Raw genomic sequence first — 26,392 nt, forward strand, 5'->3', positions numbered from 1 at the left:
AGCTCAATTCATATTCATATCTTTCTCAGTTAAGGAACTATTCTTTTTCTATCTGTGTGGCCTTCAACATGTGACTTAACCTCTCTGTGCCTTATCTGCAAACAGGGGTTAAGCCATTATTTTTTAAGGTGACTTAACATATTTTGAATGTCATCCTTTCTCATGTTTATGCTAAAGTTAAACATTTTGGTGATAATAATAATAACGGCTAACATTTATTACACACTTAATATGAGCCAGGCATTGAGATAAGTACTATGCCATGCAACAGCCTTATGATGTTGATATTATGATTGTCCTTATTTTATAACTGCTGAGACTCTAGCATGTGATACATGGCTGTGAAGTCCAGATTCTGTCACTAAATTCCTTGACTATACATTCTTTTAAAAAATGTCATGTTTTGTTTAATTAGGTCATGCTAAATTTGTATATAAAAGCAGGGGTGACTTCTTGCAGGTGAGAAAACTGTCAAAGAAAATGCTCCTGTAGACGATAGGAAAAATACAGGTTGGCTAGAATCGTGAAAGAAAATGTGACAAAGTTCTGGATAAATGCTGGGATTATACAAGCAAAAGAAAAAAAAAAATGATTTGCAGGTTTTCTTTGGCAACTTCTTTCTTAATATTCCTGTATATGAAACTTTCTCTCTTTCCAGGTTCCCAACCTTATTACGTTAGCTTCTGTCCTTGACAAGCTGGTCATCGGGCTCTGTTTACCTCTCCTTTTCTCCCCAGTTTACCTTAAGGCTTAATTTAAGAGCCTAGAAGGAAATGCTTAAGTAAAAGACATAAATTTGCAGAGGAAGACAAGTAAAACACTGGGCTTGCCTATAAATGGATTATTTTGATGGAGTTGGATTTGATCCTTATTTTTGGCAGTGAAGGTGGTAAGTGTGTTTGTGTGTGTGGTACACGGGCCAGGAAAGGAAGGAGAGGTCTGCACAGCAAATGGCACGTTTTCATTGTTTATGTTCAGCATTTTAATAACATTAGTATTTGCACAGCTGAAGGAAAGGAAAGCACCCTGAGGATAGACACCATGAGGAACTCTAGAAGTTTGCAAACCAGAAAAACATGAGTTGGGAAAGAGCCATAAATGTTAATAAGTAAAAAGCACCTCAGCCAAGATAAACCTAGTGTTGGGATGCTAAATTCCAAAGGGAATCAAAAAGGAGCACATTGAAATACTTAATCTGACAATTCTTAACTCTATTTTTATCATGAAGGTATCACTACAGAGATATTCAGAGATCAGGAAGTTGGAGATTTCTGCACAGTATAGTGAAAACACAAAAGCCTTTAAATGAGAAACAACTTTTATTTATTTATTTTTAAATAAATTTATTTATTTATTTATTTATTTTTGGCTACTTTGGGTCTTCGTTGCTGTGCGCGCGGGATCGGGATTTCTCTAGTTGCAGTGAGCGGGGGCTACTCTTTGTTTCGGTGCGCGGGCTTCTCATTGCGGTGGCTTCTCTTGTTGCGGAGCACGGGCTCTAGGCACGCAGGCTTCAGTAGTTGTGGCACATGGGCTCAGTAGTTGTGGCTCGCGAGCTCTAGAGTGCACGCTCAGTAGTTGTGGCGCACGGGCTTAATTGCACCGCGTCATGCAGGATCTTCCTGGATCAGGGCTCGAACCCGTGTCCCCTGAATTGGCGGGTGGATTCTTAACCACTGCGTTACCAGGGAAGTCCCGAGAAACAACTTTTAATTTCATCTCTATAATTTACAAGTATGATGCATGGGGGATTTTACTTAATCTCTCAGGACCTCAATTTCCTCATCTGCAAAACAAAGGAACTGCCTAGCAAACAGTAACTAAATAGTGGCGGTAATAGTTCTGTTTACTATTAGTTGGTGCCTTTAGGTCTCTATCTGTCTTGTACTATCTCACTTTGGCCAGTAGGATAATCACCACAGCTCTGCTTGTAACTATTCTGCCTTTGCTATGGGATGGTAAGGAGATCAATTGTAAGCTGGACTTTATTCAATATAGGAAAATAGAAACCATGGAAGGCATGGCAATTAGCTATTAAGGAGAATACAAAGGCTTTGTGCACAAACCAAAGCCCATGCTTCCAGAGACAGCCTCATCAGCTGTGAGTTTTTACACCTTTTTTTATCCTTTCAGGCAGATTCTTTCCTCCCAGGGTTACCACCATATCTAAGGCCCTGAAGGCTGGTAAAGAACTGATAGTCCTCTCAGATATGTCATTCAGCACTAGCCTGGGAGCTGCCCTGTTTGGATTCTGCGTGCAATAATCCAGAACTGAGCCTCAGTAATGGTAATGTGCTGTCTGCCCACCTAGCATACGGTCAGTCCCTACATCCTGGGCCCCCCGGATCCTGCCCTAATCTCCAACTGCCCACAGTCACCTAATATAGACTCAAAATGGGACAAGGAGAAACACAGGATTAAAAAACAAGTGCTCAGTCAGAGGAAGATCAATGTAGACATTGTTTACCACTTGGCTAAAGGGCTCATGTTTACCACTGGCTGAATAAAGTTGCCTTTCATGGGTCCTAATGGTGTGGATTTTTGTTAGGTGGTTTATTGGCAGTAAAATTCACCTTATTTAATCTTTTTTTCTCTTTTAGCAAGTGGTAAAAGAGTTGGAAATCCAACTGCGGCAGGCCCAGAAATGGAAATGATTTGGTTATAGGGGTGTTGAAAAGCTCTGCCAAAAACTTCATCCTCACCAGCCTCCTAAGGCACCAGGTTCCACCATTAGAATCCCATTATTCTGCCTACAGTAAAAGGTCCTGTCATTATCTTTAGCACCAATTAGTTTAAAATACTTAGGGCCTTGGGGGGAAAATAAAGTCCTACTCTGTTTCATTTGGGGTTAGGGAGACCCTTCAAGGACAGGAATGATTAGTAGGACCAGTGTAGGTACTGAGACCCTGGGGGTAGGCGAGATTCTTCTCTAGTGTACAGGATGTGTGGGTGTGGGGAGGACACAGGGAGGAGGGCAGTCCTGGGTCTTAGAGGTGCGAGGGTGGGGGCTGCAGCCAAAGAAAGACTGCAACATGACAAACTGGAGGGGAGTTTAATCTAGAGCCAGACCTCTGTGTAGATGAAACAGAAATATATTAACTGCGACTTGATTTAAAATTGAAAGGCACTGACTTTCAGAATGGACCATCTGAAAATGCTGTATAATAACCATTAAAGTTCTTTTTAAAATTTAGCTGTTGGGACTTCCCTGGTGGCGCAGTGGTTAAGAATCCGCCTGCCAATGCAGGGGACACAGGTTCGAGCCCTGTTCGGGGAAGATCCTACATGCCGCGGAGCAACTAAGCTCGTGAGCCACAACTACTGAGACCGTGTGCCACAATTACTGAAGCCTGCGCTCTAGAGTCCGCGAGCCACAACTACTGAGCCCGTGTGCTACAACTACTGAAGCCTGCGTGCCTAGAGCCTGTGCTCCGCAACAAGAGAAGCCACTGCAATGAGAAGCCCGCGCACCACAACGAAGAGTAGCCTCCGCCCACCGCAACTAGAGAAAGCCCGTGTGCAGCAACGAAGACCCAACGCAGCCAAAAATAAATAAATAAATAAACGTTAAAAAAAAAATTTAGCTGTTGTGTCATGAAGCAAATGGATAGTATACATTGTTTTAAAGCTATGATACCAGTGACTAATTCTTTCTTCTTTTGAGAACAAATAATAACTCAAAAACTAGAAAGCCATCAGAAATGTGTATAAATGAGCTTAAAATATAAGGCAAAACAATTTTTGGTATAATTCAGAAATAAACAAAAACAAGTAAGTTATTATATTCTTCAAAACTTTAAAAATCTTTAAAAATGATCTTTCATTTTGGAAACCAAAATCAACATAACAATTATTGTCTTTTGAAGACACCATTTCAACCTATAGAACTGTATATAACACAAAATTGGAAACATATAAAGGTGACCAAATAGGAAAATGGTCTTTCTGAATATATTTTAATTTTTTACTGAATAATGCAGCTGATTATTCTAAGGTTCTAAATTCTTCCATATTGCAGGAATAAAATCGTAAAAGAAAAAATTAACACTTACTAAACTTTTATTAAGTAACAAGAATTTCTAAAATTGTTACATGTAAAATGTCCATGGTTCTATGTGGTAGATACTGTAACCTCCATTTTACAGACGAAAAAACTAAGAGTTTGAGAGACTTTACTAATAGCACACCACTGTAAATGCTTAAGCCAGGAATATAAAAGCAATTTAGAGATCTTGAGAGGGAACTTAAATTCATTGGCTCGGCTAAATGTTTCTCACTGGTACCTAATTAATAACTTCAATGCAAACTTTTACTTAGAAGCAGTTGCAACAGGTTAGCTTACACCTACCATTTACTACCTTGAACTGTCAATCCTATTATCAGGCACTTATTTTGGTCGCATATAAAACAACTTCTCCCTTAAGTAGCCACCATCATCTTATACTCAATTGACTGTTTATTACAATTCTATTTCCTCCCAAGTGTTTGACATAACAGGAAAAGAATTCCCAACTCATGCATTCCACAATCTCCAACCCACTCATTTATTCAGTCATTTAATGAATATTGAATGTCTGCCAATATACTAGACACAATTCTTGCTGCTGAAGATATAAAGCCTAAGTCTTTATGAAGTTCATATTTTAATAGGAAAAAGAGATACCAGATAGATGATAGAGACAGATTGATAGATGGATGACAGCTAGCTAGCTAGCTAGCTAGACAAATAGATATAGGTATAGATAAAATAGTGTTATGTTCTTGTGGCAAAAACTGAGAGCTGTCACCCAGTAATCATTATCTTCTTTGTCAGTAAGTTAACCTCTGAATTTAACTGGGAGTGGCCACCCAGAATAAAATCTACATTTCCCAACCTCTCTTGAGCTGTGTTTGGCTATGTGACTAAGTTCTGCCAAAGGGATGTAAACAAGAGAGATCTGAGCAATATCAGGACATGTTTGAAGGAGACCTTCATTACTTTTTCTTTTTCTTTTTCCTGCTGCCTTTCTCATTACTTTTTCTTTTTCCTGCTGACTGAAATAAGAGCATGCTGACTAGAACTGAAGCAGTCATTTAAGCCCAAGGGTCTGCATTTTAGGGACAATGGAGCAAAATGTTAGAGGTGACTGCGCCCCTGATAATTATGTCAATCACACGAACCCTAGATTATTTACCTCTGGACAAAGTTTATGTGTGAGAAAAACAAACTTCCATCTTTTTGAAATTTCTGTTTTTAGGGTTTTCTGTCACTCCCATTCGACTTTAATCTTAACTAATACAAAAATATTTAAAAAATAAAGCAGAGTAAGGGACTAGAGTGTGGCACCATGTGATATTTTAGACAGGGTGACTGGGGAAGGACTTTATGAGGAATCAATAGTTGGGGGGAGTCCTGAATGCATGAGTAAGCCAAGTGGTAGGGGGAGAGCATGTTCCAGGAAGTGGGAAATAGTAAGAGCCAAAGCCTGGATATGGGAGGGAACATGCTTCTGTGTTCAAAGACCAGCAAGGAGGCCAACATGGCCTACCTTCCCAACCTCTTATCCTGATTCCCAAACAGAAATCCTTGACTCCAGACCTTGCAGAGATCAGTCAACTTTGCAGGCACTGTTCTCTACAGGGTCTCTTCAGAAAGACTCATGACCCAGCTATGAGTCTAAGCTTTTACTCAGATAGCTTCAAGGCTCAACCTCTAAGGCCCATTACAAAATGCTCCCCCACTTCGCCATTCAAATATAACCCATTTTTCTGAACTTACTATAGGTTCTCACTCTTGCTTAAGGGATGGCACTATTGATCTGCCCCATATTGCTTTCTTTCTTCTTGAAACTCCTTAGATATTATGGTCAATACTTTCATGTTAATTGTTAATAATCTATCATTCTGTTCTAATTCACGTATTCAATATGTATCTTTTGCCACCTCAATTAAGATGTAATGTAAGGGCTACATCTTAAAAAGTTTTAAAAATCTTTTTTGGCTAGTATCTCTTCAAACAGAAGGTACTCCATAAAAACCTTCTGTATGTTCATTCAACCATCTCACAAACTCGAAACATAATGGAGAGAACCTAATCTTTCTTGGTTCCTCCCTTTTGCCAGGAAGATATGAGTAGCTGAAGTATTTGGTGCTATATATAGTCAGTTGATGTCAGCTGGATGCCAGTCTCTTCAGAAAGGCTCAGTCCCCAGTTTGAGTCAGAGCTAGGGACCATGCTATCCCAGGCTCAAGGATAAAAACCTTCGGGCCCAAGTGCCATCCATATTCCATCTCCAGTCTTTCCTCCACAAATCAGGATTCATCCTTCCTGAAAAGCACGGTCTAAGAGCAAGGTAAGTATATTGTTTCCTAAAATGTTCTATTAGTCAGTTGTCCAAGGAAGTTCAGAGTTGTGACTCATTAATGGGCTTTCTTTGCTTTAAAGGACAGCTGTTGATGCCAATATTAAAATACTACCACCAAAGAGTTCTGGTTTAATCTGGCATCCTTTCTTCGTTCTTACAATATGCTGGAATTGATGTACTGTGATGTTGGTACAAATGAAGGCCAGTAAGGAAACAATGACAGATTAAAATAAACTGTGGAAAAGAGAGAGGAAGGGGAAAGGAGGCCAGCTCTTTCATTGTTTCTCATTGCCCAATAATCATTGTACTAGTATACAGATAAGACTGGGCCGGAAACTCTGAGAAACAGCCTCTGTTCACTGTGACATTGCCTGTCAATGAATAGCATGCTCTGTCACCAGACAAGGAACGGTATTAAAGTCTTTCAGTAGAAAGCAATAATAAACTCTTAATAAAGAACAAAGATGCTGTCTTTCAAAAGGATGATTACAGAACACTCCAAATGAGTTCTTGACATTGCCTCAATAATGTTCCTTTATTTTTCACAGGGAACAAAAAAATCATGCTATCACATAATACCATGGTGAAGCAGAGGAAACAGCAAGCATCAGCCATCATGAAGGAAATCCATGGAAATGGTATCAGTGAAAACCCTTCACAGCAATAATATAGCTCAGCATTAATGTAGACCCTTCCTGATGTTATTTAATATTCTATAGTTTACTTCCTTTAAATTCTTGCTATTCTGTCATAACAAACCTGGAGCTCTAGGGGGTGTATAAAAGCCTATGGTAACTAATCCTTTTGTAGTCATCCTTTCTCATTTGAAAGCTATTTTCAGATGAACAACTGCTCTAAAGGAATGAAGCAATCTGACAGCTGATGTACATTCTACTTGGCTTGCCTTTCACATTTCACGTTATAAGTTAATATCACCACTCTCAGATCTTTTTTTCTCTTTTTTGGACAGGTCTCATACAATCTTGTCTTCATTGTCCATCCCACAAGATCTACCTTGATTTCTTTTACCTTATATTACATAAATCATTCAAAATCTGTTCTAGCGTCCTTTTTTTTTTTTTAAGAAAGGTGTTAAATTGGAATTCATATTCATTGTGAACTTCTTTAACCCTGAAACCAGTCTTCATATTTGGTAACTGATTTACTGAGATATTCTGTGTGGAAATCTACTTCTATTTATAATTTCTAGGAAAATATAGATTTCTTATAGTCTCAAGCATATAACTCAAAAAAATTTTAATATAAATTAGATGCAAGATGATATTCCACTCTCTTCTCTAAGTTCTAGCAAAACACTCCAGAAAGTAATGCTTTATACATTGCATTTTGATTGTTATAAAGGAAATTCAACTTTTGATTGTTATAAAGGAAATTGAACAAAGGATAGCATCAATTTTAAAAGTTAATAAGTAGAATATCTAGATTGTTTTAAGGGCTGATTTGAGCCATTCCAGAATATATTTGTGGAGTTTTCAGGGCACCTCCTTATTTCCCTTCTATTAACAAGGAATGTGACCTTTTACCTGGACAATACTAAGACCTACAGCAATGAGATCTTTCACCAGGTAGCTGGGAACAGGCATAAGTATAGCATTTTCATATTTCACCTTCCATAAAGCAAGCTGAATAGAACCAATCAGAGACTGTGTTAGATGCTTCCCCCCACAATGCAGTCATATCTAAAGGGTTCTGTTATTAAGTTTCGTTTTCTATTTTTTCCAATACAAACTCACCATACTGGATTCAATTTAGACCCATGTTTTACTATGATGTCAAACTAGTTTGGAATAAAGTGAAAATAATTCTGAATCAGACACCAGAACTAAATTTGTACCAATGCAAGGTTCCAAAATTCAGGCTTCTTTTAAATTTTTGTGCTTCTTTGTATTTCCTGCTTCATGTAGTTTACTTGAAATTGTTTTAATAGTTTCCTTGATCAATAAGGAAAAAATCAGATAATCACTTGAGTTTGAGACTAAATTATTTATCTTAAAACTAGGCTTGGGATAAGTTATCATTTTCTAATTGCATCATAATCATAAATTAATCCATCGTTTTAATGTATTCCCAGTTTAAATCATGTGTTGGATTCTACTCTCTTATTTCTGACATAGACCTATAAGAGTATCTTTTTCCTTTTTTTATAACATAACTTTTGTTTTTTTATGAAATATAAAGAAAAAGTACAATTATATCTCAAGGGGAAAAAACCCCTCAAGACTATAATCTCACCACCAACAGGTCCTGGCCATGTAAAGTCTGCTGAAGCCCTCCCTCCCAAGTCACGGGAAGATTTCCAGTCCCTTAAATGGAGTCACATGCTCTGCCTTTGTTTGGAGGTCAAGTACTACAGATAACAGGGATAATCACAGACTTCTTTCTTAATTCATCTCAGATAAAACAGCTGCAGTACTTTAGGAAGCAGTTTAAATAATTTCCCTCTTTTATTTCCTCTGACATCTTACATGGAACTTTACTATTTGTATATGACATAGTGTTTAGAGATCTGGAGCTAGGGGAGTATCATTTTTTCTAAGGAGGCAGAAATGAGACATGGACTGCAGAGAAACCTTTCTGGGAATAATTCTCCAAACTTTCAAACACTTCACACCAACAAAAACCTGGATAATTTAAGACAAAGCATGCAACTCTTTTGATCTTAATTCTAAGACTAAATAAGTAAAATTTGGACTGGATTGTCCTCTATAAAAATGAACAGAGAAGCTATTCGAAGTTCTTCTCCCACTCCCTTCTCCCCTTGTGCATCAAGATTTTTTTTTCAGTATTATAATTCATTTATTTTTTATATCACTTTTCAAAAACATTTAGCCTGGAGGAGAATGAAGTGTGACAATGAGATGGCTAAATGAGTTGTCTTCTAAACCTGAGCTAGGAGTTCAGTCCAGTTCTTGCTGTGGGGAGAGAGACTATAGCTGGTGAGCCTTGAGATGATCAGTAGGAAAATATAAGAATCAAAAAGGAGAGTTTTTCATCAGAGCACTCATTGAATCTGAAGGAGAAATAACCTCAAAGAATTACTGAGAAATCCTACCCATATAGACTAAAATACATAGAACTGGATAGCACGAGTAAAAATGTAGATAACTCACAGCCTCTACTAACTATACGCCAAATTGTTCACTCATTATGGATCCATAATGATTTGGTGTCAAATTATGTACCAGAAGCAAATATACTACACCCTCAATAAGTAATTAATAAAAAGTATCTCCTAACACTGAGGCTCTATACCTTCAGACAGACCATCCTCAGCATCATATCATGATGATCATCAACATGGTCATCAACAACAATATTAAAAGTGTTAGAGCTGATGATTAGTAGCTGTTTTGTGTTACTACTGTGATACAAAACCCAGAAGCTTTAAACAGAAATATCAGAGCCATTTTGCTACTATCTAACAAGTGCTATTCTAAAAGACAAAAACACCAAAATACTTTGCCATTATCTGTCATGAATTAGTTGTGGAGGCAAGAAAAGATGGCTTATAATGGTTCCATGCCCACCAGCCCTGTGCTATTTACTCCTGATGCTGTACATATTCTCCAGTGGTGATCATGTTTCTCTCTCACTCAGTAACTCATTTGAGACTTGATTACTGAAGGAAGAGAGAGAGAGAGGGAAGGATAAAAGAATAGGAAGTAATAAGTCTATAGAGAAAGAGAATGGGGAATGAGTATGGAAGAAGGAGAGGCACTCTAGAGCAACTGGCATCCGTCCAGAAATGGTGGGGAAAAGGAATAGGAATTAAAATTATCTAAGAACTGGGAGTATGCTGTCCCCTGATCTTAAGCACAGATATTGCTGACAGTTTAGAAGAAGAGCTTCAGAAATAGAAAGACTACAGTTGTTTCAGTCACCCTACAGTTTTCGCACCTGGGCTCTGTGAGGGCTTTTTTGGTATGTTTTTTGTTTGTTTGTTTTTTCCCTCATGACTGGTGAACAGCTTTTCCCAGAACACAGAAGAGGACTGAGCAGATTGTTTTTGTGATTTCAGGAAAAGAGTTTAGTCTGTGGTCTGAAAACAGGAAGCCAGGTTCTAAATGGAGTGCTGTTGTTGATACCGTACCAGGAGCCCTGAGTTCCAGCCCAGACAGCAGATTCCTCATCTGAAAATGAAGAGGTTGGATCTGTTGAGTCGTCTAATTCTAAAATTTCATGATTCTAATATATTGAGCTATGTGCTCAAACATCAGTGTATTTGAGTTTTTCCACCAATAACAGAGGCAATGATAATATTAACACAAATTGCAGGGGCACTTTGAAAAGCATAGATATAATGTCTTGACTTTCAGATGAAAGATAATGTGAGGACCCCTTTTACTTTTCCTGTATAAGCATATCTTAAACTGTAATTAATCAAGTCATCAATATAAAAATGAGGACACCAGGAAGGACTTAAACACCACAGATCAAATGTAAAAAGTCTAGGGGAGAAAAAGAACTTAACCTAATGCTTAATGTACAAATTTGTTAGTTTTCTTTGGTTTAAAAATTCACATTAGCATTCTCATAACCCGAAGAAAAAGCATGCTTTATTTTGAAAATTGGTGTGCAATAATATGTTGTGAAATCATGAATTTTTCTAAGCATGTCATAGATTTCTAAACGTCTAATAACGCTCTCCAGCAAAGTAGCAGCAGAGAACTAGGCTAAATTCCAATTTATACCAAAGTTGAAATTACAATGTTTAATTCTTGCCATATTCCATCATCCTAAAAGAATGAAGAACATCATTTCTTTGTTGCCTTTTTCACTCTAATATGCTCTAGATATACATCTTATAAACAGTACTAGATGAATTACTGGTTTGTGTAACTCAATTTGCATAATTCAATACATTGGTAATCTCATTTTTTAAATGTTTATAGATTTACACAGTTATTGAATGGTAATACTTTAATTAACAGTAAATTTTTGAACTCAGATCAAGGCAAGGAGATATGAAATAGGAAAATATAGAATCCCAGATGAGTTTCAAAATCAACTTTTTAATCTAGAGAAAATTATTAAAAATTACTAATAAACTTTTAATCAAATGTAGACTTTTCAAGTATTATTCAAAATCACAGTCTAGACTATTAACTTTTATATAATATGTATATATGCATGTTGCACTACGCAATAATGTATATTTATGGACTATTATTCAATCCACACAGGCCCACTGTCTGTAAACAGGCAGAAGAGTCCTGTTAAGCGCAGAGAAAATCTCTTGGCTTCAATCAGGCTTTTAAGTAAATTGATAGGACTGCCCTAAAGTAAATCAATTTCAGTTATCTCCCTTTCTGTGGTTTTGCCCATTTTACCAGAATTGCAGCTGCCAGTGAATCATGGGGATACAGTTTTAAAAGATCTTTTGTCTTACTACTATTATTTGTAAGTGGGTATCTTTACAAACTATGAATTGGATTCACTGATCTAACTAAATATGTAACTTTGGCAGGATCAAAATTACAAATTAAAAATACAGAACTACCTGTGCACACATAAATCCTTGTTGACTAAGTTTTAGAATGTTAACCTATGAAATAAATGTGAAAAATAATGTTTCCTTTGGAGGAATTTAGATTCAGTGTCTGCTCATAAGACTGCATATTGAAGAAAGGTTTGAAAAAAGAGTTGATCACATTTTCAAAGATCACTGATACTCTCCCAATAAAATGCAATTTTCCATTTGTTTTCCAGTACTCATAGTAATATGGCTAAAGTGGAAGGAAAGTATACTCAAAAACCAAAAGTTTGAACTTTTTAATGTAAGATTTTAAATCTTAATTTAGCTACAAAAATAATGCACATTTTAGGACATTACTGAGAAAGAATATTGATTACAATTATTTAATATTTCTAGTAGATTGAAAAATGCAGAGGTTTTTGTGGAAATTAATTTGATAATGGTCAAGACCCTAAAGTTATATTTTAATAGTTTTTTATAATTAGATATTTATTCCAAAATAATCATTATTTCCTTAAAATAGTAGCAAACTATAATAGATTAAGTCCTATAAAATATTTAAAGAATAAATGGAAAATTCTGGATCACTATAAACGACATTAACAGGAAAGCATGCCTGGCAATATTATTTTCAATAGATGATCTAATGCCACAAAGACAACCTTCTAATCCATCAGGGCAAGGATATGAACCCTGAATAAGTTATATCATTTATCAGGCATCCAGATTAAACACACTGTTAAGACCCTGCACAGAGGTTTGCAATAAAGGGCAGGGAACAGCTGAACTTGGATTCTATCTGCTCAGTTGACACCATTCTTTTCACTCTGAAAGTTTAAGTAAATGAAAGTGTTCATACATTAGATTTCCCAGCTCACAGATGGTCTGGAACTCCAGCTCCAATTACATCATAAACTTAACTACTGGAAGGGAAGGGAAAAAAAACCTTGGAGAATTTAGTTTATGTCTTTTATTGTTTGTTTGTTTATGCAAAATATATTGACTTAAAATGTTCCTATGTCTATCAGTATGCTAGTGAATATTTAACTGGTTCTTTGGGGGGGAAAATGCCTTGGTTTGTAGAATTTGCCAATTTCTGTGGTATAAATACTCTTGCCATGGCCAATTTTGAGCTACCATCAAGGAGAAACTGAATGCAGAGTTGGGAAGAGATGTGTAGTAATACAACACTATACAGTATTTCCACCATACAGATATAATAGATATAAGAAAACATCAAGAGCATAGATAACAGCAAAAAGGAGTAAAACATTTAGAAAGTGATATTTTTGAGTATTTATTGCTTTCTTTTTAATATAACTTATTATTAAGTTTATATAATTTAATTTTAATAGGGGTTATGTTCACTGAGTTTAACTACTGGCTCACAGAATTTCTGAAAATTTATCAATTGACTCTTGTGAGCCAGTGCAAGCCTGCTCCAGACACCACTAGATTTCTCATGCAGTGCTTCTGGTCCCAGAGATCCACAGTACCTTTAGATGGTCACTCAAAGCCAATTATTAACTCACTGTCTGTTACTCACAGAGTAAGAGGGAGAAAATTTAGGCTTAAAGGTGTAGAAGGAAGTATGAAGAATAAGCAAAGAGGGTTGAGAGTTGGTCAATTATTTTGTGTGCCTCCTTCTCTTTCCTTTTGTCTCTCATATCTCCTCTCTTGTGGTATAAATTTACTAGTAATAATGGATTGTACCAACTGATTATTGAGGGTAGGCAAGTTCCTCATGGCTCTTGCTGCACATCTACTCCTTGTAGCAGCTTGGGTGATGATTATTGTGTTTTGCTAAAAAGGAGTGAATGTTTCTTATGAGCCCAAATGAGTCTGGCCAGAGGTATATCCATATTTTACACTTCTGCTCTTTTTTTCCTTTCCTCTTCGAGGCCCCCACTGCTGGGCTTCTAGGCTATTCTTCTTTACTCTTTCTTGATTCCAATCTTAATAGACTTTTGGACCTACATCAGTGAGATGAAGATCTGAAGAGAATGACCATAGTTAGCATGCTTTTAGTTGAAAATAGCAGAAAATCAGAAACCAACTAAAGGGAATTTATTGCCTCACATAACTGAAAAGTTCAGAGGTGATCTGGTAAGTCTTCATCTGGCAGCTCCAGTATGCCATTAAGGACCAGGTTTCTTTCTCCCTCTGCTCTGATTTTCTTGGGGTAAGCTTCACCCCACATCTGGCTCTATCATTTTATCAAGTACATACCAACAGTTTCCTGGGCAATATACATCCGTGCTTACCTGCAGCAGGAAAAGAAAGTATCTTTGGCACAATGTACACAAAGAAAAGTCCTGATATTTTGCCTCATTGGCCTAGGTCAGGTCACACACCTATTCCTGTATCAATCACAAAGGTAATTAATTCCTGTCAAATATACCCCAGAAAACTATTGTAAATCTAAGTGGCCAGAGGGATGGAATTCACTTAGGGCATGTGGTTATTTCAGAAACACTGGTGGAATCAGCTAATACTGGGGGCCATTAGGAAGAGGAAAATGAGATAAAAACATTTTCTCAAATTTTTGTCTTGGGATCCCCAAATTAAACTTATGCCATAGCTTGAAATTTAGAACTTATAGAAAACAACATAATAATAAGCTATTCCTTTTTCTAGCCCCTCTATTTTCATTTAACTGTTTATAATGACTCAAATTGGTAACAGAAAAGGAGAGAAAGAGAAGAGCTGCATCCCTGTTTTGGTTTCCTTATGAAAAAACTTTGTAGCCTTAACTGTAAGGAGAAAGATTCCATTGCTATAATATAAAGACTGTCGCCTTTGCATTTTCTAGTGGCTGCCTGCTTTGGGGCATTTTTATTTCCTGAAAATGTCCCATTAGAAAATTTGTTTAAAAACATTATTTGTAATATATAAATACATTACATAGAATGTGTATTCCTAGAAGGTTAATGGACAAAAAAATCTATGGATTTCGATTTTCTGTGTTATTATTTTATTCTGTTTCTCTCTCTTTCATTGTTAATTGAATTATTTTAAGAAGCATTTAAAGGAGATTTCCCCTCCACCCCATAGTATTGCATCAAATTACTATAAGCCATATTGTGTATTTTTGATCATTTGTGATCTAAAGGGAACTTGCTATTTTGATTCCAGAATCAAAAATCTGAAATAGTCCACTCCTGTCACACTTTCTAGAACACTGAGGGATATATTCATAGACACACTGAAAAATAACCCAGCTCCTCCTTCCATGTTGCTAGCACACAGTAACAGAGACTCCAAACACTTGCAAATAAACAATAGTGAATATTCCCTGTAGAACTCAGCAGACCTGGCAAACAAATCCTGGGAAACTGTAAAACACCCTCATCCACCCTGCTGTGCGCCTTCATTCCTCTTCCATAAGCTATTTCTGCCAACCCTGGGGACTGTAAAGCACAGAATTTTTTTTTTTTTCACCTTAGAGAGTAGACAATGCCACTCTGCACTGCATTAGGAAGGGCTATGAAAATTTTTTAAATTGAACATTTTTTTAATAATAGACTTTATTTTTTAGAGCAGTTTCAGGTTTACAGAAAAACTAAACAGAAAGTATAGTATAGTGCTCCTATATACCCCTTCTCCTGCCAACACACAGTTTCTCCTATTATTACCATCTTGCATTAGTGCGTTATACTTGTTATGACTGACGAACCAATATCGACGTAGTATTATTAACTCAAGTCCACAGTTTACATAAAGTTTCACACTGTGTGGCACTGTCCTATGGGTTTTCATGAATGCACACTGTCATGCATCTGCCATTACAGTATCATACAGAAGAGTCTCACTGCCCTAAGATTCCCCTGTGCTCAACCTCTTCATCGCCACTCCCTCCGCACAGCCCCTTGGCAGCCAGTGATTCTTTTACTGTCTTCCAAGGTTTTGTCTTTTCCAGAATGTCATAGAGTTGGAGTCATACAGTAGCCATTACAGACTGGCTTTTTTCACTTAGCAATATACATTTAAGGGTCATTCATGTCTTTTCATGGCTTGATAGTTCTATTAAACTTTTAATTTTGAGATAAATACAGTTTACATGCAGCTGTAAGAAAGAATACAAAGCAATCCCACGTACCTTTTCCCAGTTTCCCATAAGAGCAACGTCTTGCAAAACTATAGTACAATATCGCACCCAGAATATTGATATTCATGCAGTCAAGAGAGTCCTACCAATCACTAATGTCTCCCATTTATATATATATATACATATAGTTATATATCTTTTCATTTTAAGATGCTATAAAATGGAATCATACAGTACGTAACCTTTGGGGATTGGCTTTTTTCACTCAGTGTAATTCCCTCGAGATAGATCCAGTTGCTATGTTTCAATAGTTTGTTCGTTTTTATTGCTGAGTATCATGCTTTGGATGGACCACGGTGTTTTTAACTTTTTACCTACTCATTCAAGTACATTTGAGTTGTTTCTTTTATTATTATTATTATTATTAAGAATAAAGCTGCTATGACCATTTGTGTATAGGTTTTTGTATGAAGATAAGCTTTCATTTCACTGGGATAAATGCCCAGTATTGCTGGTAGTCCTATGTTCAGTTTTTAACAGAACCTATTAAATTATTTTCTAGGGTGGCTGTACCATTTTACATTTCCAGCAGTGATGTATGAGTGATCCAGTTTCTCCACACCCTCCCCAGCATTAGATGCTGTCACTATTTTTCATTTTGGCCATTCTGATACGTGTATAGTGATATCTCACAGTTTTAATTTGCGTCTCTCTAATGACTAATAATGTTGAACATCTTTTCCTATGCTTATTTGCCATCTGTATATCTTCTTCAGTGAAATATCTCTTCATGTCTTTTGCCCATGTTCTAATTGGATTGTTTGCTTTTTTACTGGTGAGTTTTAAGAGTTCTTTATATATTCTAGTCTGTTGTCAAATATGTGGTTTGCAAATATTGTTTCCTACTCTGTAGTTTGTTCTTTCATTCTCTTAACACAGTCTTTCTCAGAGCAAAAGTATTTAATTTTGCTTAATCTATCAACCGTTCCTTTTATGGACTGTGCTTTTGGTGTCAAGTTTAACAACACTTTGTCCAGCCCTAGATCCCAAAGGTATGATCATGTGATTTTTTTTCTTTAGCCATTTAATATGGTAGAATACATTGATTTCTGAATATTGAACCGATCTTGTATCCCTGGCATAAACCCCACTTGTTCATGGTATAGAATTCTTTTTATGTATTGTTGAATTCTATTTACTAATATTTTGGTAAAGATTTTTGCTTCTATAAGCATGAGGGATATTGATCTGTAGCTTCTTTTTGTGTGTGTTGTTTCTGTTAGCTATCAAAGTAATATTAGCAATAAACTAATTGGGAAGTGTTCCTTCATCTTCTATTTTCAGGAAGAGACTATGTAGCATTGGTGTTAATTCTTCTTTAAATGTTTGGTAGAATTCTCCAGTAAAACCATCTAGGTCTGAAGATATCTTTTTGGGGAGATTTTAAAATTATAAATTCAATTGCCTTATAGCTATAGGATTAATCAAATTATCTACTTCATGTTGGGTGAGATGTGTTACTTTCTGCTTTTCAAGGGATTGGTCATATTTTTTCTGTTTTCAAATTTATGTGAATTTACATGTAGAGTTGTTCATAGTATTCTCTTATTATCCATTTGCTATCTGCAGTGGCTGTAGTGATATCCCCTATTTTGTTCCTGATACTGGTAATTTGTATCTTCTACATTTCTTTTTTTGTGTCAGTCTAGCTAGAGGTTTGTCAATTTTACTGATCTTTTCAAAAGCCAACTCTGTGCTCAACTGATTTTTCTCTATTGTTTTTCTGTTTTTAATTTCTACTCTTATCTTTATTATTTTCTTCCTTCTGCTTGCTTTGGGTTTATAGTATAGATTTGAGACTTTTCCTCTTTCTTTTAATGTATGCATTTAGTGCTACAAATGTCCCTCTCAGCACTGCACTGTCTGTGCCCCATAAATTTGACATGCTCTATTTTTAATTTCACTCAGTTCAATGAATTTTTTATTTCCCTTGAGACTTCTTTGACTCATGGATTGTTTAGAAGTGTGATTTTTTTTTTAGTTTCCAAATGTTTGGAGATTTTTCTGTAAACTTTTTGTTACTCATTTCTAGTGTGATTCCATTGTGATCAGAGATCATATTGTATATAATTTTGATTCTTTTAAATTTGTTGAAGCTTATCTTATGGTCCAAGATATTGGTCTATCTTGGTATATACTCCATGTGCACTTGGAAAGAATGTGTATTCTATTGTTGTTCAGTAGAATATTTTATACTGTTTATAAATATTTTATAAACAGTGGGATTATATCCTACTGGTTCATGGTGTTGTTAATTTCTTTTATAGCCTCGCTGATTTTCTCTCTGTTGTCCTATCACTTGTTGAGAGAGGAATGTTGAAGTCTCCAACTCTAATTGTGGATTTATCTATTTCTGCTTTTAGTTCTATTAATTTTTGCTCCATTTGAAGCTCTGTTTTTTGGTGCATACACATTTAGGATTTCTAGGTCTTCTTGGTGGATTGACACTTTAATCATTATATAACGTTCTCTGTCTCTGGAAATTTCCTTTGCTCTCAAGTCCACTTTGGAATTAACATAAGCACTTCTGCTTTCCATTGATTAATGTTTGCTTGATATATTTTTCTATCCTGTTACTTTCAACTTGCCTATATTGTTCAAGGCACTTACTTGAAGTGAGTTTCTTCTAGACAGCTTATATTTGGGTCATATTTTTAAATCCAGTCTGCTAGTCTCTATCCTTTAATTAGGGTATTTAGAGCATTTTTATTTAAGCTCTACTACTGATGTAGTAGAGCTTAAGTCTATCATTTTATTTTTTGTTTTCTGTTTGTTGTCTCTGTTTTTCCCTTCTGTTTTCTTTTTCCTAGTTTCCTATGGATTACTTGCACATGTTTCATAATTCCATTTTTATTTATCTATAGTTTTTCAAGTGTACTTGTATAGTTTTTGGTAGTTGTTCTATTACATTATATATGCTTAACTTATCAAAGTCTACAGATATTGTCATTTTATCAGTTCAAGGGAAGTATAGAAAACTTACCTACCTTCATGTCTATTTACCCTCCCCTGTTTATAATATAATTGTGTTAACTATTTTCTACATATATTTATATCAGAGGGTTTTATAATTTTTGCTTCTATGATCAAACATAATTTAGAAAACTCAAGAGGGGAAGGGAAGCTTACTGTATTTACCCACATTTTTGCTTACTGTAATCTTTTTTTTGTTCCGATGTTCTAAGGTTCCTTATTTTATTGTTTCCCTTTTGTTTAAAGAACTTAATTTAGTTATTTGCTATGGTCTGAATATTTGTGGCCCCCCAGAATTCAAATATTGAAATCCTAATGTCCCTGATGGTATTAGGAGATGGGGCCTTTGGGAGGTGACTAGGCCATGATGGTGGGGTCTTCGTGAATGATATTAATGCCCTTACGAAAGAAGCCCAAGAGAGCTTTCTTGTCCCTTCCACCATGTGAGAACACAGTGAGAAGTGGGCAGTCTACAACTCAGAAGAATGATTTCAACTGAACCAACTATGCTGACACCCAGATCTCAGACTTCCAGCCTCCAGGCCTATAAGAAATATATTTCTGTTGTTTATAAGCCACCAGTCTTTGATATTTTGTTGTAACAGCATGAACCATTCTTTTAGGGTAGGTCTCCAGGCAACAAATTTCCTAGTTTTCCTTCATCTGAAGATGTCTCAATTTCCCCTTTATTTCTAAAGAATACTTTCACCGGGTATCAGATTCTGGGTTGACATTTCTTTTTTTTCAGCATTTTTGTGCCACTTCCTTCTGATCTTCATGATTTCTGATGAGAAATCCACTGTCATTCTCATTTTTTTCTCCCTATAGGTAAGTTGTCATTTTTCTCTGGCAGCTTTCAAGATTTTCCCTTTGTCTTTAGTTTTTAGAAGTTTATAATATGTCTTGCTGTAGAGTTCTATAGATTTATCTTTTATAGAATGCTTTTAGCTTCTTGAATCTGTAGGTTTATGTCTCTTGCCAAATTTGAGAAGTTTTCAGCCATTATTTCCATTATTTCTTTGTGTACTTTTCCAGTCCCACATGCCTCCTCTCCTTCTGGGACTTCAGTGATACAAATGCTGTATCTTTTGTTCTAGTCACACCAATCCCTAAGGCTTTTTTTTTTTTTTTTTCCCCAGTCTATTTTTTTTCTCTGTTGTTATTATTGGGTAATTTCCATTGTTCTATCTCTCAGTTCACCATTTCTTTCCTTTATTCCCTCCATTCTGCTATTGAATCCATCCACTGAACTTCTTATTTTGGGTATTTTATTTTTCAGTTCTAATGTTTCCATTTGGGTCTTTACAACTTTTATTTCTCTGCCATGATTTTTTATTTCTTTGCTAAAATTTTCTATTCTTTCATTTGTTTCCAGAAACTTTGTAATTGCTCTTTGAAGTATTTTTATCATGGCTGCTTTAAAATCGTTGTTATATAATTTTAATACCTCAGTCACCTCATGTTGGCATCTTTTTTCATTCAGTTTGAGATCTTCCTGATTCTTGGTATGACAAATGATTTTTTTTTGATTTTTTTATTTGAGCCTGCATATTGTCATATTATGTTCTAAGAATCTTGCTCTTATTTAAGCCTTCTGTTTTATCTATCCTAGTCTGACACTGCTTCAGCAGGGGAAGGAGAGTGCCACCTCATCACTGCCAGGTGGAAGTAGGAAGTCAAGGTTTCCCAGTTGGCCCCCACTGAAACTTGAGGCGGGTCACTTAGTTACGAGAATCCCCACCGGGTCTCCACTAACACTACAGGGATGGAGGGTTGTTACCGGCTGACATGGATGAAAGTCCCAGCTTCCTCCTTAGCCCCTCTGATACCACCCTTATGGGAGCATTGGGGCACCTCATTACAGCCTCGCAAGGGTAAAATTCTGGGCTCCCCACTTGAACTTTGTTGATATGGGTGAGGCCAAAGTTTTTTCTGTGGTATTTGGCTGAAGTAGAGTAGCTATTGTCTAAAACTTTTCTGTCTTTCTAGGTTGCTCCTTTCCTGGTCTTGGCTAGTGAGAACAATCTTTTATTGGAGGCTTTTGGCTGCACCTTTTGGTGTTTCTGGGTTAATAGCATCTTCAGCTCCAAGTCTGGGATATATGGGGCTGAAAGAAAACCCAGAGAATTCAGTACCTTGTTGTTCCTTGGGTCTTGAGGAAGGACCTTGTTGTCCCTAGCTGGTCTGCCTTCTTCCCTCCAACTTCCAGAGTCTTCTTATGTTTATTTTATACATAATGTCTAGGATTTTTAGTTTTACTTAGTAGAGGTATAAAGAAAAGTAGATCTATTCTATCTTCCCAGAAGCATAAGTCTTGATATTATAATTTTTGTAATTAGTGGAGCTCCTCTCTGGGTAACATCAAAATATATAAACAAATTGATTTTTTTTCAAGGCAAAATGGGGAGAAAATTTGTAAGTAATTTTATTATTTTATCCCTAAAGACCTCCAAAAGCCTAATTATTAGGGTTAATTTGTTACATCAGAAAATGTTGTCCCAATCAACCAGCATAATTATTTATTTTACAAATGGTCCAATTTTTCTTCTTTGCATTTAAGAGCAGTCCACAGTAGCAAAAGAACTCTGTGGGTTACACAAAAAGATATTTCTGATTAAAGGAGCAAGTGGACGAGTTTTATTTCTTTGGGATTTTACAAAAGTCCTTCAGTACTAGAAATAGAAAATAACAGTTGTTTACTGAACATCTCCTATATTTAAGGCATGGGGGACATAAAGACAAAAACATAAAGAATATGCAAGCTATAAAATAAGTAAAATGGAATCAAGTAATTGTGATTCAGTGCTATGGGAATACAGAAAAGGCATGAATAAGTATGAATAGAGATTTTAGAGAAGGAATTGACAGAAATGGCACATAAGCTAGATTGAGAAGGATTCGTTCATTTAATGTTTATCACCTACCTACTTTATGTTAGGCTCCTTGGTGCTAGATGCAGGATGAATAGCATTCTGACAGAGATAGGAAAATGGGTGGCATGGGCCAAAGGGTAGGCATTCTTGTAACAGAGACTGCTAAAATTGATATAGAAAAATGTTGGGAGTCAAACAGAGCTTATGAAGAGAATTATGAGCAGTGTTGTTTGAAAACTCACTAAATAAGGAAAGATTAAATTAATAGTGTCATTAGCTTACTTTCATTCACTCTTTCTATGTGCCAGGTATGAGGCTAAGTGTTTGATAAGAAGCATTTTATTTAATCCTCGTATCAACCCTATGCAGTAGGTGTTATTATTAGCCCCACTTTAGAGATAAGGAAATTGAGGTTTACAAAAAATAAGTAACATATCTATGATCATACAGTTAGAAAGTAGTAGAGCCAGGATTCAACCCAAGGCAGTCTGAGTAAAGAGCCTATATTTTAGTCACTATACTAGCATATAGTGGGCAATAAATTCTGAAATTTAGCAAAGCATTTAAAAATGCTTATCTTGGGGTTTTCATGCACATGAATATTGTTTTACAGATGTAGATGGCATGGACCTGGGCAAAAAAGTCAGCATCCCCAGAGACATCATGTTGGAAGAATTATCCCATCTCAGTAACCGTGGTGCCAGACTATTTAAGATGCGACAAAGAAGATCTGACAAATATACATTTGAAAATTTCCATTATGAATCTAAAGCACAAATAAATGTAGGTATAACTTGATAATGTGGTATCGAAATAAACGGGCAGCACTTCTAAATTTATATGTGTTATTAGATTCTCAAACAAGTATTCTACAAATTTTCTTTTCATTGATTCTGTTAGACTTTTTTTTTCAAGATAATGAATAGTTTAGGTGGATAAACAAAAGAAATATTATGCATGATATGAGTATCTTTTTAGTTCAGTACAGACATTGTAAGTTTGTAGATTTGGCACTGAAGAACTCCTCTGTTCTGCTAAGACGAGGGAGAGGGAGTGGAGATTGTGGTACTAAAAGTTTCCATGGTCTTATCACCACTGGTTAAATGTTTGGGATGGAAACATTTCCAAAGCACACAGTGCTCCATAAAGTAAGTATAAGCATTTTATTGGCTGAATACATCCTGGCAGTAAAACATGCCTGGGAACTACAGACACAGTTGATCTCCTTTCAAAGCATTTATTCCACATTGTGTAGAGAAGTCTGTTATTTATTAACAACAAAACCAATGTGGACAAAACTCGTTGGACAAAAGTTTTCATCAACCAGAAGTTTAAAAAAGCAAACAAATTAATTAAATTATATTTTACATATTGCATGAATACCATATTCTCTTGTTATTCAGAGAGATTTTAGAGGAAGAAGTTCATAGCAGAAAAACAATTAGCTTTGGGAAAATGACTTTAAAAATAAAATACCAGGTATGAAGAATCAAAAAGCAATAGTTCATTGGTTCTAAATTTGAGGAGATACTAGAGACTACAACAAATATAAGTTGTTTTTTTGTCTTTTGTGTTTTTTTTTTTAATTGAGGGTTTCTTCCTATAGCTATGAAAAGTCTGTAAGTTTACTTATGAATTTAAACCTGAAACCTTTCCAGCTGCCATCACTAGTTAAGTTGTTTTGAATGGACAGCTAAATTCTTTACAGCAAACAGACTGGTTTCACTAATCTTTTATCATAATTACTAAAACACATTACAGAACTAACAACCACACTCACAAACACTAAAATTTTATTAATTCCTGAAATTTCTATTTCCCTTGTTATGATGCTGGTTAACAATAAATGGTTAGAGAACATCTTAAACAGTTTTTTTTCACATTAATGAGCATCCTTCAACACCCATGAATTTAATTTAGTTATAATTATGAATTCAGTTAGACATCAAATTTTACTCAACCATAGTATTTACACTTATGAAGGATGGTTTTCACTTGAAGTCATGGATAAATGTAATGTTATGTTACCCTATAATTATGCCCAGTATCCTCTTATCAGAAAATGTCTGCAGCTAATACAGTATGAGCCTAAAATAACCCCTACCTCATCTGACAGAGTATAATTATATAATCATATTCTTTCAATAATGACAACAGAGAAGCAGCTTTGAAGAATAATATGAAAAATAGCAGCTTAAGGGAGATTCTCTGAAAAGTCATCTACAAGTCTAGACATCTGAATAAATGAATAAATCTAGTTTTCATAACTTACATTTATATCTCTAAGTATAATGCTTTAACTACAGTTCTGGTGGAAGGTACAATGAGATTTAAAATGTCCATTAGAATAAAGCATATTCTCTTATCACTAGTATTTCAAATTACTGACAATAATCTTATATACCTGTCGTCAAATGTTCTGGTCATAGGTAAAATGTGTAAGAACAGGTCTTGATAGTTTTTCAGTGTTCCTAGAAGATTGGGAACTAAATAAATAAAATAATCCCAAATAGCTATATTGAAATAAACAATTAAATGCTGATAAATAACATAGAGCAATAAACAATAATAATATATGGAATAAAGTCACATGTCATTGAGTTACATAACATACTCTGAAGTCTGATGAAATTTACTCTCTCTTCTTTAGAAATGAGGAAAGTAGTATTCAAGGAAGTACATACATTTATTTGGCTTAAGTAATACCATAATAAAGTAGACTGAAACCCAGCTCTCAGAATTCTAGAGTTCTTGGCACTGACACTTGTCATGGTGTAATTAAAAGAAACTCTGGCCTGGGAACCAGAAGACCAGGGTTCAGTCCTGGCTCTCCCACAATCTGTGTAATTTGGAGTCAATTTAAAACTTTCTTTGCCTTTCTGGACCTGTTTTCTCATTTATAAAATAAGGGATTGATGCAAATGGTTTTGTAAGGTGTTTTCTGGCTTTAAAGATCTGTGTTCTCTGATCCTCATTCTAAAAATGACCTGCATAATAAATCATTGAGGAAGATAGTGAGCTACATTGTATGATGACGCATTTGCTTTATCACAGTATTAGATTGCAACTTGAAGCAAGCATTGATAATGTCACAGGAATTTAAAAAATAATATTAGGTTCAGGTCTAGTTCCATTCATTTATTTATACTTTTGGCAAAAATTTATTGATTGCCTACCATGTTCTACAAACTATGCTGGGATTTCAAAGATAAATAAATACAGCCCTTGTCTAGTGATGGAGAGACAAAATAACATTGAAAAATAGAAAACAACTATTTACTTATAATCTAATTCTTGAATCATCTTTATATGATTTATATCAAATTAACTTATTGACTACATTTTCTGAAATGACCTTTTCCTTTTACTGCTTCCCTTGAGCTATAGATATTGTCAAAATAATTATTTAACTTATATTTATGCATTTCTTATTTTATTATAATGTTCAGGACATCATTAGATGAAAATATAAACCAACTCCCTGGTAATCAATGCCATTAGTTTAAATATTAAGTATTATTAAAAAAAAAAAAAAAAAAGCACAGCTTTGAGCTTACTCTATGGCTGAGAAACTGGCAAACTGAAGCCACACAAGACTTCTTACGTCATAAATAACAACAGAAAATAGGCGTTTTTAAAAAGAAATGAAGATACGTTGCTTGCTACATATGCCAATTTTGAAGCCCTAGTTCATGAACTGATCAACTTCTTACAGAAGTAGGCAAAAAAAAAAAAAAAGAAAAGGATGAAGAAAATGATCATTAGAGTGAAAATAAAATAGAAGAATGATCCATCAGAATTAAAATTTCCTTCTATAAATCACAACAAAAGGATGTTAATCAAAACAATTCACATTTTACGGTTAAGACTATATATGCTTTTAGTAACTATGGACTTTTCAAAATCCTTAATAATTAGGTAATACTGGGAAAAGGGGAAGTATACTGTAACAAGTAATTCTGAAATAAGACCAAACTAAATATACTGAGATTCTGAACATATATTTATTTTGTTCAAAAAATAACTTTATAAAAAATAATTTAAGGCTCATATCATAACTAAAATAAGTCACTACCCAACTATTAAAAGGCTTTGTTTGTATACTTAACAATGACAATATAGCTACTGGGTGTCTCCTGGTAATTAATGACTAGTTAGAAAGAGTTGATTTTTCCTATCTATAAAGGAGGTTAGTATGACAATTTTTAAATTAATGTAGGTAGAATGATTTGTAAGTTTAGGTGAAATTCATTTCATGGGCACATTTCAGTAATTTATAAAAAGTAATTTTTATCCATGATACAATTAAACTTTCTGTATTTATCTCAACTGGCTTTTATTTATAATTAAAGTTAGCAAGAACTTTTCTCTTTTCTAAGAGGTGGTGTAGGTTCAGAAGTGAAAAAAGATACTAACCCAGCGGCTTCCCTGGTGGTGCAGTGGTTAAGAATCCGCCTGCCAATGCAGGGCACACGGGTTCGAGCCCTGGTCCGGGAAGATCCCACATGCCACGGAGCAACTAAGCCCGTGCGCCACAACTACTGAGCCTGTGCTCTAGAGCCCGCAAGCCACAACTACTGAGCCCACGTGCCACAAC

General features: G+C 35.4%; 1 protein-coding gene across 1 annotated transcript in view; it reads left to right on the plus strand.

Annotated features, from left to right (window-relative positions):
* Nucleotides 1-6,156: 6,156 nt before the first annotated feature.
* Nucleotides 6,157-26,392, plus strand: part of MYOZ2 (myozenin 2) — a 34,839-nt gene continuing 14,603 nt past the window's right edge. The window contains exons 1-3 of the mRNA XM_059923518.1: nucleotides 6,157-6,332; nucleotides 6,893-6,982; nucleotides 22,409-22,578. Of these exons, the coding sequence (XP_059779501.1) occupies nucleotides 6,907-6,982; nucleotides 22,409-22,578 (246 nt within the window). The 5' untranslated portion in view covers nucleotides 6,157-6,332; nucleotides 6,893-6,906. The remainder of the gene's footprint in view (nucleotides 6,333-6,892; nucleotides 6,983-22,408; nucleotides 22,579-26,392) is intronic.

The sequence above is a fragment of the Balaenoptera ricei genome, chromosome 5, assembly GCF_028023285.1.
Source record: "Balaenoptera ricei isolate mBalRic1 chromosome 5, mBalRic1.hap2, whole genome shotgun sequence".
Lineage (NCBI taxonomy): Eukaryota > Metazoa > Chordata > Mammalia > Artiodactyla > Balaenopteridae > Balaenoptera > Balaenoptera ricei.